This window comes from Spodoptera frugiperda, chromosome 8 (assembly GCF_023101765.2).
Source record: "Spodoptera frugiperda isolate SF20-4 chromosome 8, AGI-APGP_CSIRO_Sfru_2.0, whole genome shotgun sequence".
Taxonomy (NCBI): domain Eukaryota; kingdom Metazoa; phylum Arthropoda; class Insecta; order Lepidoptera; family Noctuidae; genus Spodoptera; species Spodoptera frugiperda.
In genome coordinates this window covers 5,984,716-5,999,671 of record NC_064219.1, presented here as the reverse complement: position 1 = coordinate 5,999,671, position 14,956 = coordinate 5,984,716, and the positions used below count along the sequence as shown (strand labels likewise).

Sequence of the window (14,956 nt, the reverse complement as noted above, 5' to 3'; positions counted from 1 at the left end):
AACATTAGGCTAACATTTACAGTTATCGGAAAATGAAGAAAAATATGATTGTAATAAATTAGTTTATCAAATAAAGCAGCCCTTGACAACAAATAGGTGACCTTCCCCAATAATGTATGCAATAGGACATAAAAATGTCATTATTCAAATAATATTTAAATCATTACATAAAGTATTGTATCAATTCTTTTATTGTTGTAATTTATTTAAATGTTAATAAAAAAATGCGCCTTCTCTCTTTGTTGTGATAGAGATAATAAACCAAATAAGTACGAATAAGTTACAAACTTCCTGAAACAATCGTTACGTAGGCCATTATTATTGACAGCCGCGATACAGGCTGTGCCTAGTGCGGTTGTCACTGCATAAACTGGAAAATGTATAATACATTGAGCTGGTAATAAAGAAATTTATTTATTTATTTATTTATTTATTTATTTATTTATTTAATATTTGTCTTCTTTTTCCATTCTTCCCTATCAGACATCATCTAATCACAAACTCCAAGTGTTGCAGGCGTTCATAGGCCACGGTAACCACTTACCATCAGGTGAACCGTGTATTTTCTTGCTGCCATCGTGGTGTAAAATAAACTCCTTTCTTTTAGGTACACATTTTTTCTATCCTATCTTTACCTATGCATTTTTTCTATGATCCTCCTTCTGTATACGATATGTAATTTAAAAAACATAGTCATGTGTTCCTGTGGTTGTAGTTTTCAGTGATAATGATCGCCTTTGTACCTACTCGATACATCTCAATGTTTTTACCTAATGAAACATGCTATGCATTAGTACTAACGAATTTTATATATTTTACTCCAAATTAACCATTACATCCCCATTTATGTGAAAAAAAAATACAAACAAACTGGCATTTATAATTATGAATGTAAATAAAGTAAATGGTTCCGTTACCACCATGAAAAGACATTCACACAATGACGATATTTTGATAAATACATAAACGTATGAGGTTCTTATGTATTGCGTCGCATCAGATCGTGAAGGACTGTCGTTTGGCTACTACACATACCGAGCTAAGAACAAAAATAAAAAATACAATATTTTTCCTATACTTTGGCGTGTCTTAAGTTCATATATACTAATTTATTCCATGGGATGTGCCGTGATCACAATAGAAACTAATTACTTATTACAAAGCATTGCCTGACATTGATTATGCAATGTTATTGTTTTATAAGTAAAACCAGGTATTTCCAAGCTTCAGCTCATTGAGTGAGAGACAGTACACCATGAAGTACACATTGATAATATTTTTTATAGTAGCTATAAGTAAAACTAAGTGTAACGTGACAGCTAATGCTAAAAATGTGGGGGAAGGAGATATATCGACGACACGCCTGCCGTCAGATTTTACGGGGAATAAAGAACTGAGTGACAAAAAACTCGAGTCTTCGAAAAATGTCGGGAATGGTGAAAGTAGTGTGTACCTGGACGATGTGATATTTGCTATGAAGAATCAGAACTGGACTGCTGAAGAAAAGCCGTGCCTAGATCATATCTACCGTTTGCTGGCTGGTTTGCAGAATTTTACTCTTTGGGCCGTTTGGGGTAAGTGTTGATATTTGTTTATGATTAAAACCTATTTGTGCGTGTTAGGTACTTGTCTTATTGATTTGTGATTAGAGATCAGAGAAAGAGTAAAGAACAGGGTGAAACTGTAAAAAAAATACTTACTTATTACCAACTTACTGATCCGAAAGGAGTATATACTCGTAGATACCCCTATGTTCCCTATCCAGTAAAAGTATCTCTAGTAAAAACTTGTACCAAAATTATACTTATTTACCACTAATAAATACATTCTCCTGCGCATACGAATACTTTTTAAATTACATGCTTAATTTAAAATTCGAATGTTTTGTAAGTAAACTCAGAGGTCAGTGTCAATTTTCAAATTGCTGATGTGAAGGTATCAATATATCTTCAAAACTTTTGTTTCCGTAAGAAAATAAATAATACGTCTCTAATATTTAAAAATAATCAACAACATGGACAATAAAATAAAAATTATTCATCATTCATCTACACTCTTTTATAAAAATATCATATAAATTTCTGGCTTTGGAATGCCAGACCTCCATTTACCTGGCTTATTTTTCATACAGAATGGGACGCCCAAGCATCGGAACCACAAGGTCTTTTATTTGGTAACCGCTACCAGCTTGGTAACTTTGACCAATGCATGAACGCGCCCTGGGCGAAGACACACCCGGAGCTGAAGACCAAATACTGCCTCGCTGAGATACGCCTGGAGAGAACTGATAAGGCTGTGAGAAGACGAGTAGACCGACCCACGTATCCGTATCAATCTGCACTGGATTATATCGAGGTAAGAATAAAGATTATTCGCTATTTAGAAACTACCGAAATTAATAAATCTATATATGCAACGTCACGCCTTTTTATCCCCGAAGTGGTAAAAGAACGTAACATTTTTTATAGAACAACAAAATATTTTTTTCCTTTTATTCTAGTGCTAAACCTAAACTATAAAAGAAATCTTCCTCGTTTTATAACACAAAAACTGAATTGAATATCGCTTTTTAAGTGACATAACTGTTAATCTTCACTACATAGTATAAAACAAAGTCGCTTTCTCTGTCCCTTTGTATGCTCAAATCTTTAAAACTACGCAATGGATTTTGATGCGGTTTTTTAATAGAGTGATTCAAGAAGAAAATTTATATATATAATACATGCATAATATATCACCACTGCACCCATGTAAAGCTGGGGCGGGTCGCTAGTTGCATGTAAAAGCGTGATGCCCTATTAAAACAGAGTACGCTGAGGTATTAAATCCCACGTCTTCTAAAATCTCCTAATAAGTATTAAAATTACATTATTACAATTATGTCACGTGGCAATTCAATGAACTAGATATGCTAATATCGCATGTTCCATGGTTTATAGAAATTAGTGAACAATAAAATAACACAGCCCACCAAGATTACGTCACGCAATACTAAAATATAGGGAGAAAACAGTGTTAAGGCTAAGACTAAGATTAATGTCTAACTATTTGTTAGGAAAATCAAATACATTACACATTATATAAATATTAGGAAAAACTCTAATGTTTTAAAGTTTATCGCGTGAATTTTCGTATACATATGATTAATAGACTAAAACTATTTTTGAATCTTGTTTGTTCTATATTAAGAATAGGTTTTGAATACATATTTATGTATATAAGAATAAATTGACCGGTTTATCGTCTATTACGTATTACCATTGTTACAATGATATAAACCGGTCAATTAGTGTTATGTTTAAAAAACGTAGAAACAAGTTTTTTGCAAAAATGTTAGACAAGTGTTCCTAGTGTAGGTACCTAAGTATACCTAGGTACCGATGCACATGTATAGTCTAATCCAGATAAAAGAAAATTATATGTATTACTATATAATTTAAAACATTCTAGTCTATTTTCATTCAATGTTCTAGTCGTCGTAGTTCGGGAACGGCTATACCATATATTTTACAAAGGACATGGCTAAACCAAAGTATGGACGTCGTAACCCGTACAAATAAATATTGTATAAATATGGTACCTAGCAATAAATAAAGCCGCATAATTAAAAATTTATATTTTGTAATTAAGAAGGTCCAGAAACTTGGCATATCTGCGCAATCCTGAAAATAAAGTAGCGTTCCTACGTCAAACAACGTTACAAAAACTTCAAACTATAACATTGCTGTGAACTTTTACTTAGGCGTTTTTGATGTACCTGAGCCGAAAGTTATTTATATATGAGGTAGATAGGTAAACAATTCTGCTTATACTAGATAATGAACACAAAGTAACCAAGGACAGACACAAAATATATAGTAAGATTGTGCAATCTTATACAAAATATATATTTTGTGTCGATCAAAACATTTACAATTATTTGGTTTCAGAAAAAAAGTCATTATATTACCGTTAAATTGATGTTCGTTTAATTATTTCGATTTGATTTTCGGGGAAACTAATGTCCTAATAATAGCTTGCAGTACCTACTTCCGTGTTGTCATGTCAAACCACAACAGAAAAAAATCAATTATGAAACTTATTTTTTGTTAATTTTTGTTCACCAAGTTATAAGAATTAGTTAAACACAAAATAATTCATAAGTGAATATTTAAATGATACGGGTTAGCGTGAAATTCGTATTCTTGTTATTATGCCTGGGTCAGTCGTTTAGTTCCGATCTCCTAATTATTTTACAAATATAGGGAGGGTATTGTTTTTCGCGCTAAATCTTATGCATACATGTATGTATGAGTGTAATTATATTTACTCGCCATCATCACCATCTAAGTTAGTCTAAATCCCCATTTTTTTTCCTTACCCCAGTACCATGTACCTCACTCTCGTCCCCTGAACGAGCTGACATGGGGTGCCTGTGTCCCTTCATCATGTCCTCCAAGGACTGTGGAACAGTTGCTTGGCATTATGCTGGCACGGAGCCATCTTGGAGCTGCAGGCATCAAAGCCGACATCAGTGTCGACGAACCTTGCCAGAGCGCTGAGGATGAACTGGAATATGACGCGTTGTTCTATGCGTTTTTGTAAGTAAATGTTCTATTACAGTTTCTACAAAGTTCATGAAAATATACCAAACTAGGAAACCTGGTGAACTCCGTTTCGCCACCAATGATTATTCCTGTTTTCCTGCTTTTCTCTTGAATTTTTTCCTGAGAGAGTTTTCTTGAGACCTTTCTAACGAATGTAAAACCGTGAAAATCGGTTCGTGCGTTCTGGAGTTATAGCGTTAGGAAGGAAAACAAGACTTATTTTTATTTTATAGATAATTGAGTAGGTATCCTCGGTCAAAAATAAATTATTACAACTTTTTAATACAATAAAATATTCAAAAATAATCACACTCTAATTCATAAATTTAATGAACTACTTAACTTTCGATTGTTTCTAGCTAAATTTCTAAAAATAAGACTGCTATTTGACGTACAAATCTGATGACGTCATAATAGAGTATGTATTTCATACAAAGTTCATAGAAAATATCGTTTTTGACGTTTCGAAAAAAGTATTGAATTTGACTAGTAGGAATCTAGCCTATTGGTTTTTGAACAAGAACCCGTGACACTTTTTCAGTGGTGTCCCGATGAAATATAGGTATAGCTCTTAGGATTAGATGAGATAGGTTACTCAACTTTAACAGCACGTGACACGTGATGCATGACACGTGTGGTAAGTGTAGAAGTAGTAACGCATGTATATTAATCTGCCGACAAAAGGAATGTTAGTGCTTAATTTAAATAATTATATTTTTGTAGAAAAGCAGTTTTCAACAAAACTTGTTCTATTTTAGCATCGTCATGGGCTCAGTGACGGCTATCGCTCTGGTTTGCACGTACTTGAATTACCAGAGGACACAGGACTCATCGCTAGACGCAGATTCCAGAGGTAATGTGTTATTATTTTATTTATTTTATTTGTATAGAAAAACACCAATAGGAAAACCAGCTCCATTGTACCAAATTTCTTTAATAGATTTTCAGCTTTTTCTCATAAAAAATATCCGTAATTATTAGGACAAAAATATGTAGTTATTAGAAACAAAAAGCTAACGTCACGCGGTATTCCCAGGCGGTCACCCATCCAAGTACTAACCGCGCCCGATGTTGCTTAACTTCGGTGATCGGACGAGAACCGGTGCTTTCAACATGGTATGGACGTTGGCGATGGCTGTGTTGAATTTAATGGTTGCTACCTGCTAAATTTTTTTTGTGTTAAGCTAAGGCTACTACGATACGTGTTTTTATCTGTGATGTATGAAACCCACGCCCATCATAGGTGTAGGTGCCGTAGTGATGACCACAATTTTCCACAAGGCACAATACATATACACAATACAAGAACAAAAAATACGAACTCTTTTCTATACTTTCTTAAATACGTACCTATTTGATAGACATTGTTGAGTACCATGAATATTTTATTGTTATTTTTTCAGAACCAGACTTCATAAGCGCATTCTGTTTAAGAGAGAATGCTTCAGATCTTCTTCGGATGAAGAAGGAAGGTGTAGAAGTGTTTTACGGGATTCGATTCCTGACCATATGTCTCATAGTGATGGACCATCAGATCGGAATCTATAACGCTGGGCCCATCAGTGATGCGTTGTCTTCTGATGAGGTATTAATAATCGGGTATTACAAAAAATGTCCATTAATATTAAAAAAATGATCGTTGCATTTCGGGGATACCCGACTGTTTTAAGGCTCAACCGAAGTCCTTAAAAATAGCGTGCGTTAAGAAAGAATATAGAAAACCAGTAAAGAAAACAAAAGAATATAGAATAGTAAAATCGCTGTGCATAATTAATTGTGCCCGAATTAACATTAATATTGATTTTCTTTGGAAAGCTATTTTTTTAACAGAGATAGAATAACTAAAAACCGGCCAAGTGCGAGTCGGACTCGCCCATGAAGGGTTCCGTAACAGCAAGTAGATGACATATTATACAAGTTACAAAATAACTTGGTTTTACATAGTGTTTGTATGAACGACAAAGTTATATTTGCGGTTTTTGAAAATGTTTAATTTCTTAAAAACTAATAATGATATCTCGTTCAAACCAATTTTCGTTGTTAGTTTCTATTGAAATCTACAGCATATATTTTTTTTAGTTTTCTCACTCTCTTATTTTAAAAGTTAGAAGGGGACACTCATTTTTCCTCTTTGGAAGCGTCTAACTTTCAAACGGTTGATTTTGACGAAAAATGGTTTTAGGAACCTTAATGTCTTTTTTAAAGACCTATCCATAGACACCCATCACGGATATGTTAGCTGAAAAAAATATATTTTTTAATCAGTTCCATGTATGGAGTGCCCCCTTTAATTTATAAATTTATTAATTTTTATTCAAAAATACGAATGACGGTTACTGAAATACATCATCCTACACAGTTTCAACTATATGTATAGATCTAACAGTTTCGGAAATAAATGGCTGTGACATACGGACGGACGGACAGACAGACATGACGAATCTATAAGGGTTCCGTTTTTTGCCATTTGGCTACGGAACCCTAAAAAACTTAAATGGTGATGCACTTTGTCTTTTGTACTAATGATCTTACTTCATTATACAAAATTGCCTTGAAACTGCTTAGCCCTGAACTATCAACTATTATCTATCAACTATATTATCTAATCTATGCACGTAGACTGAACAGACAACCTAACAACACTACGCCTAAACTATCACTATACAAAGTTAACATTTTCCATTTATATTTTCAAATAAAAATGTTCTATGCTTATGTTTGCTTTATAAATGCAAAAAATTAATAGGGCTAGATTTAGTTATTTCAACAGGAGGTGAATAAGACTACGCTGGGCATGCTGATACTACACGACGATCTCTTTGTGGACACTTTCTTCCTACTCTCTGGGTTCCTTACCGTCACGAATTTGGTAAAGTTTAACAGACTACCGAATCCATTGTTTATTATTCTGAAGAGATATGTAAGGTAAGGAAAGTTAAGAAACATTTTTATGTTATCATCATCATCATCATTACCTGAAAGTCTACTGCTAAACAAAGGTTCTCCCCTCTAAAACCTCCACGTTGAACGTCAACTCTTGCGTCCATCGTCTTTTCACTAGGATTTTTGCCTGTGCGACACACAGTGACAGATGACAGAAGTCGCACATAGATGATCGAAAAGCAAATCAATGGATGAAGTCATAAATCGTACATTGCATACGTGAAGTTTACATGTGAATAAACATAGATAAAATATCCTAAAGCACAACAGTTGGGTAGAAAGCCCGTCAGACACGATCAACTCAGCTGGTCGGAATATCCTCCTTTTTTTAGGGAACTTTACTCTCTATTCCCTAAGCCTATAACGATATCCATTGACTCTTTGATTATGAACTTTGATTATGTCGTCAGTCCATCTAGTATGACGTCTACGTCTGCACACGCAACGTTTTTGTTTGTATATTTTTTAAGAAAATATACAAAATTATACTTTCAATTTATCATCATATAATAAGTCTATTTCCGAATGGCCTAATCGTTTATTAAAAATCTATTAATCTCCGATTTATTTTTATAGGCTTATAAAACCGCTTACAATATTATAAATTCTTTTTAAAACAATAAAAGACTACGTTTTTATCATAAAAACAATGCGACACGTGTCATGTATAATTTTGTCATTAGTTTTTGAATAACATTGACTTATCTTGCTAGAATCATTTGATTATTAAGTAATCCATATGATTACAATGAATCAAACACCAATTAATAAGAATTTTGCTTAATAATGCACATATTTATGTATTTATTAAGCAGTTTCGCATTTTCTGAGGAAATTAAACATGGCTATTGTTGTTATCTTGATAAATTTAAAAATTTTATAGTTGTATTTATGTATCTAATATACACTAATGACAATGGCTTAGATCTTAAAATGGCAAATTTTTGCATAAACTTGGTTACAATTTATAGTTAAAATGTTTTAATTATAAAAGATTGGCTGTTTACAAATATTGATTTCACATAATTATAAATTCTGGAATATAAAACGATGCTAAAAGCATACAATATGTATTATAATATGATCCATGTAAATAACTTGAAGGCCGGTCCATTGTTAACTGGTGTTGTTTCGTAATATTGAACGCACAACGTAATATTGCAATTATTATTCTTTGAAGGGCCTTCCTATATCAAAGATTATATACTAGGTATACAACATAACATCAAACCTTTCTGCCTGGAAGTTACATACACATACTTATACTAGTTTCAAGAAAGAATCAATTATGAACTCTGTAGGACACAGAATATGTGAAATAGGTGACCAGAGGGGCTTTAGTACGAGTTAGTTTTACTTTTAACGCGTACGACGCTCCGATTGGCCTGCTCCAATGAACCTACAAATCCGAGCGCCAAACACGGTCTCGTTTATTCATTGATTGATCAATCTTCATAATAACCTTATTCCCACAAACATTGGAATTACATCCCACATGTAAATTTCGGCAAAATTATATATATATATTCTAAACTTGAACAGGTTGGTGGTAGCTCTGGCAGTGGTCATCTTCTACATCAGTGCTGTGCACCCATACACCGGGACCGGCCCACTATGGAAGAGGGCCATTGCATACGATACTACGCACTGCCGCAACAACTGGTGGCTCAACCTCCTCATGCTCAATAATTATATTAATCCGGAGAGTATGGTAAGTGAAACACACAAATGGTGAAAAGTGGGTGTACATTGTATAGCGGCATTACGTGCCCTAACCTGCACCTCTGTGGGGATAAAAGGCGAGATGTTATAGTAATAGTAGTATGGTAAGTACCTGAACAAATTACAGTTACATTTTTCTCCTAAAATCTTCCCCTGACTACAACAATCAAGAAAATATTTACAGTGAAGCAGTAAATTATTATATTATTTGCAAATTTTAATAGGGTGCAAAATGGCAGTTTTACACGTCAACGCTTTTTTATCGCATCTTTCCTTATAAAAAACATGGCTTCGCTGAGTCCGTGTTGCCACCAATGCTATAATATGTGTACTATTAAATATGATTGGTGAAAGCTAAACGTAACCACAGAAACGTAGCATAGCACATCTCTGGTGGAATTGCAACCTTCACCAGGAGGGCTACTCCGGTTCTCGAATGCGAAGTTTCGTTTAATCTACGGCCGTAGGTTTTATTGATTTACTAATAAAATTACTTAAAAAAAGTTTTATTTTTAATTTCATATAAAAACCTATTTATATATCTTCATTTCATTCGTTTATTTTTGTTCACGAAAGTTTGCAATAAATGGAATTGTAGTATGCAATCAGCGAAGTCTTTTCGTTCGTTCGTTGAATAAGAGTACGCCCCCACCCCAGGCCCTAAAACTATTGAATATGTGGACCGTCATTTGTTTCAGTGCATAATACCTTCGTGGTACATTCCGTGCGACTTCCACTTCTTCGTGGTGACTATCCTGGTGTACTGCATCTACAGGACGTGGCCGAAGCTAGGCATCACCATCGCAGCCCTATTAACTGCCGCGTCTATCATTGCACCGGGCGTCGTCAACTATATGAATGAGCTGTCCGCTGTACAACTCTTCACTTTTGAGTAAGTAATTACTCATTTTATATAATATCTTCATTAGGACAAAATTTAATAAATAATATGAGAAAATTGAAAATTTTATTGTTTCAATTAAAAAGACAATTATTGCAAAATAAAAATGTAAATTAAATTACGAACTTCAATTACCATCTTATACGCATTTAGCATAGCAGTCGATCTTCAAAAAATGTCGTCAGCAGCTTTGCCTGAAGGTTACGAGTGGTAGATTATTTTTATTTTGCTTTGCTGAAGAATGATGAAAACATTCAAATAATACCTACTTGTCTTAAAAGTATTTTTTTGTGGTGTAAGCCGGTTAACGAGCAGACAGATCCTGACGGTAAGCAATCGCCGCTGCTCATGGGAACCCGACAAACAGATGACGACAGAAGCGTTACAAGTACATTGCCTTTTTAGAAATTTAAGGGTCATTGGGGAATCAGGGATTGAGAAGATTGGGAAAGGGGACAATCGGGCCTCCACTTAACTCACTAATACAACGAACCACTACGCAAGCGTTGCTTCACATCGGTTTTCTGTGAGGCCGTGGTATCATTCCGGTCGAGAGATTATACATACCAATCTTTGATGTTTACAATGTCGTATAAATAAAAATCCTCCAGATAGTTATTTTCCTACATCTCGCGTGACTTTCATCATTATCCACTTTGCTCGGTGCTTAATTAATAGTATTGTTAATGACTATTGCGCTTCTTTATTGTATTTCATTAATATGCTGTTAATCAAATTGAAACGTAATCTATATGTCATTAAAGTTGTTTATCATCTGCCGAGTTACGTTGCGGTGACCCCATAGCCTTCATACCCTGAACCGGAACGAAGCGAGTAATCTAAAAGACTGAAAGAAGATAAAACTGAGTTTTACTATCCTATTGTTTGTTGCCCTTCTTTATTAACTACTAGCTTCTGCCAGCGGCTTTGCCCGCATTCCCGTGCGATAAAACGAATCCTATGGGTTATTTCAGACTATAATCTGCTCCAATTCCAAATTTTATCCTGATTCCTTCAGCCGAATATACACATTTATAATATTAGTAGGATCAACGTCTTAAATCAAACCTTGAATAATTGGTTAGGTGATTGGTTAAAATACTGAAAATATCACTTTGCATGTCTTATAAAATACCATGACACCTTTCTGTATTCGGTCGTTTATTTCGTTTACCTAAAAAGATTTGGAAAGATTTGCGATGCAACATGATTTGGTTGGCGAAGCAAAGTTTATAAGAAATAATACGTCGACAATCTTAAGAAAACAAATAATTTTTCATAATTTTCCGATATCTACATGGGTACCTACATACCTAAGCATAATTATATACCTAACATTTTATATTACTCACCAAACGATTAAATGTTTCATCACGGAGGATTTCCTCTAGCATTGTTCTTGTGAATAGAATCGTAATCTGTTAATCAATTTACTCTGTTACCGTTTACTAGTAGCAAGCAGCCTTCCTACCAACAATTACTAATGGGTCAATAAAGAAAATAGGCTCATTGAGTATTTAATGTTAATGTTGTTGAGTAATTTTCTATAACCTAATGTATTAATTGCTATTAAGAAACTATAATAAGGATATTATATTATCATAAGGATATTTTTGTTCCGGAGCTGCGAACTATCAAGCTGGGTTTACCCGGGCTTCGGCTCGAAGAGTTGGAGTAGTAACGGAGTAGTTTTTATTCAGTTAGAATCTGACACTCCCTCTCGCCTCACTCAAGGCGGAAAAAGTCATTGGATGATTTCCCCCCTTAAAAAAGATATTCTGTTAGCGTGGAATAAATATCTTGAACATTTTAAGAATCATTTTAAGAAATTGATAATTTTCAAGAACCCGACTATCTGATTAATTTTTTACCAAATAGGGAGTGTCTTTGGTCTTAATACTTAAATATTTTCAGGAATTGTTACAAAACCATTAATCATTTCACTTTAACAATCGGATTCTAGATATCTTTATTGATTTTTGGTAATTTTCCCAATAGAAGGATTATCTATATGTACCTGTATTATTTTCTAGAATAAAAACACATTATAATATGTTAATAGCACTAATTGTATGTTTTCTTCAGTTTCATATTGAACCCTCGCGGCAGTAAGGACTTCAAGCTGACTTACATCCCGAGCCACACGCGGTTCGCCTCCTACCTGGTCGGCTTCTACATCGGCTACGTGTTCATCAAGTACAGCAGCAAAGGCCTGGACAGGATGAGACAGGTCAGGAAATGCACAACTTTTGTACCTCCTTCAATATTAAATACAGCTGACCCGGCAGACTGATTTTCATATAAAGAGAAAAAAAGATGTTTCTGTGTAAGTGACACTTATTATCATAAGTATCATCTCTTTACATACATGGCCTTTGTTATGCGCTAATTTACTAAATCAGTCGTTATTTTAAGCATATTGGGACATGAAATCGTGTCAATACTTGTGTAAAATTTTCTTTAGTACGAAATATAAACACGTACATAAATAAACATATACGTATATGTTACTAGCTACTTCCGCGCGGTTTCACCCGCTCTGCTTGGCTCCTATTGGTCATAGCGTGATGTTTTATAGCCTATAGCCTTCCTCGATAAATGCACTATCCAACACAAAAATAATTATTCAAATCGGACCAGTAGTTCCGGAGATTAGAGCGTTCAAACAAACAAACAAACAATCAAACAAACTCTTCAGCTTTATAATATTAGTATAGATTCCTGTCATGCAAATCTTGAACCTATCAAAATTAATCATGTCTTTTAATAACTTGTTTCAGAAATGGTCGGTTCTTGGTGCACTCGCAGCCTTAACGCTGATGTTACTGGTGATGTTGCTGGGTAGTTCCTACCTCTGGCGCAGTTACCACCCGCTAGAGGGCGCCGTGTACGCAGCGCTGAACCGGCCGGTCTGGGCTCTCGGTGTGGGGCTGTTAGTACTGTGCTGCTCGCTTGGACATGTCCGTAAGTATACATAGATGTCGCTAGTTGTGTAAATTATTTCGTAGTATAGTCGATGGTTGTTTGGTTTGTCAGGTTTCTCATAGTCCCATGTGATAAGGGGAAGCCTACACACTGGGTAAATACATCTGAGAATTTTTAAACAATGTTTGCACAAATTGGGAACACCAAGCGTAACAAGTACGTTACCGGCCTTCTAGGGAATAGACATTTAAGGGTTGTTAGGGAATCGGAGATTGGGAAGATTGAAAAATGGGCCTTCGGTTACCTCGCTCACACAACGAAAGCGCTGTTTCACGTCAGTTTTCTGTGAGGCCGTGGTAACCTATTTTTTGTCAGGATTCTCACACTTCTAAGTGATAAGGGGAAGCCTTCACACCGGGTAAATAAATCTGAACTTTATTCTAAGGTCACAAAGTTAAAAATATAGCTTTTATAAGTAAACTTGCATCTGTACTGAATAACTAAGTACTTTTTTCCAGCACTTATAAAATCGTTCCTGAGCTGGTACCCCTGGGTGCCTTTGAGCCGACTCTCCTACGGCCTGTTCTTGACCCACGCGATGTTGATCGCGAGGAACGTCTTCATCACCAGAAACCCACAGCATAATGATTACGTTGAAATTGTAAGTCAGTTGTAGCCTATTATTTAGACGATTGAAGAAATACTGTCTTCTTAGCCCTATACTAATGCTTTGTCTTATATTGCATCGTTAGTGCAATAATAAACACTTCACACCCTGAATCGTAATCACTACTTAAAGATTTATAAGAATTGTTGCTTACGGGACTTTTTTGAGGTGGGAAAATAATCTAATGGCTTCTTCCGTCATGCGTTCTTCTTCCGTGTGGCAAGAAGGAGAACCCGCTAGGTAGTCCGTAGCTCCTGGTTGGGCATCATCCCTACTGGGCTCCATCTGTGATGATCTGATAACTCGTTGAGGCACGCACGGAAGGCGACGCGTACCCACGGTTCTAGTTCTAGTCGGGCAGTGAGCTTCCCTTGGCTCGCCGATCACAGACCCGTATTCTTACGGGACCTAACAACTCGTTTTGCAGCAGCTTGTTACCCAAACAAGGCGCCAACGGATAGACTACTTACTACAAATATCTTACAAACATTAATGTTTTGTTTTCAGGTGAATACAACCATAGGAATAATATTCTTCGGATGTCTGGCAGCGCTAGCCATCTTCTTACTAGCTGAAGCTCCCGCCAACAAATTATTGGCCTTGTGCTTGAAGTCTAAGTAAGTTTTGTTTAGTTACAATTAATAGTTGAATCCAGCAGAAATGAATAATTATAATTAATAACCACTACTCCTTTTTTCAGCCAAGTGCAATTATGAGGTACAATTATGAGTACCATAAAGTATGCATTGTGATGCACTATATTTAAATTGTATGACAATTCCGAAAATAGATGCAATTACTTGAAATACCTAATCAAACTCTAATAACTTATTTGTGTTTACAGAGTCAAAAAGATGAAGGATCAAGAATCGAACCCTGATCCTTTGAGCACAACAACAAGTATGAGCACAGTACCAACGGGCAGCGGGTATTTAAGCGAGAACCTACCAGGGACAATACAATACTCTTCTAAGATATAAATACATACATAATACATAGATAAGTACATAATATATTATTATGTGGCAGATTGTTGTATGAAAAACATTACTTATAGGCATAAAACTTTAAGTAAAGATTCAGTTAAGTGTCATAATAAAACAAATAAGTTATGTGTAAGCGTCCACAGATTCGCATCATATGCATCGCACGCTACGGATTTTAGTTTGTTTAGTATAGAAACTCATACAACTGCGACCACTTATGCGCATC

General features: G+C 35.1%; 1 protein-coding gene and 1 non-coding gene across 3 annotated transcripts; one reads left to right on the top strand and one right to left on the bottom strand.

The window, feature by feature from the left end:
* The first annotated feature begins 985 nt into the window (after window positions 1-985).
* On the top strand, window positions 986-14,849 carry LOC118282053 (nose resistant to fluoxetine protein 6). Of its 2 annotated transcripts, none has more exons than XM_050695345.1 (13): window positions 986-1,574; window positions 2,132-2,355; window positions 4,366-4,580; window positions 5,345-5,439; window positions 5,990-6,171; window positions 7,357-7,511; window positions 9,072-9,240; window positions 9,950-10,143; window positions 12,238-12,382; window positions 12,933-13,116; window positions 13,596-13,738; window positions 14,252-14,361; window positions 14,589-14,849. In XM_050695345.1, the coding sequence occupies exons 1-13, from the start codon at window positions 1,256-1,258 to the stop codon at window positions 14,722-14,724; spliced, it is 2,271 nt and encodes a 756-aa protein (XP_050551302.1). In that variant the 5' UTR covers window positions 986-1,255; the 3' UTR covers window positions 14,725-14,849. The 2 variants fall into 2 exon arrangements, with proteins under 2 accessions (XP_050551302.1, XP_050551301.1); XM_050695344.1 differs by having other exon boundaries at window positions 1,002-1,574; window positions 7,345-7,511.
* Window positions 5,598-5,716, bottom strand: LOC118282055 (5S ribosomal RNA). The gene has a single exon (XR_004784273.1). It is a non-coding gene; the product is annotated as a 5S ribosomal RNA (ribosomal RNA).
* Window positions 14,850-14,956: the final 107 nt, after the last annotated feature.

Excerpts from the sequence above, each read along its gene's own strand:
- LOC118282053 (XM_050695344.1), top strand. The coding sequence starts at position 1,256 with ATGAAGTACACATTGATAATATTTTTTATAGTAGCTATAAGTAAAACT. Across the intron at positions 13,117-13,595 it reads CTGCTCGCTTGGACATGTCC|CACTTATAAAATCGTTCCTG; the intron begins GTAAGTATACAT and ends ACTTTTTTCCAG. Across the intron at positions 14,362-14,588 it reads GCCTTGTGCTTGAAGTCTAA|AGTCAAAAAGATGAAGGATC; the intron begins GTAAGTTTTGTT and ends TTGTGTTTACAG.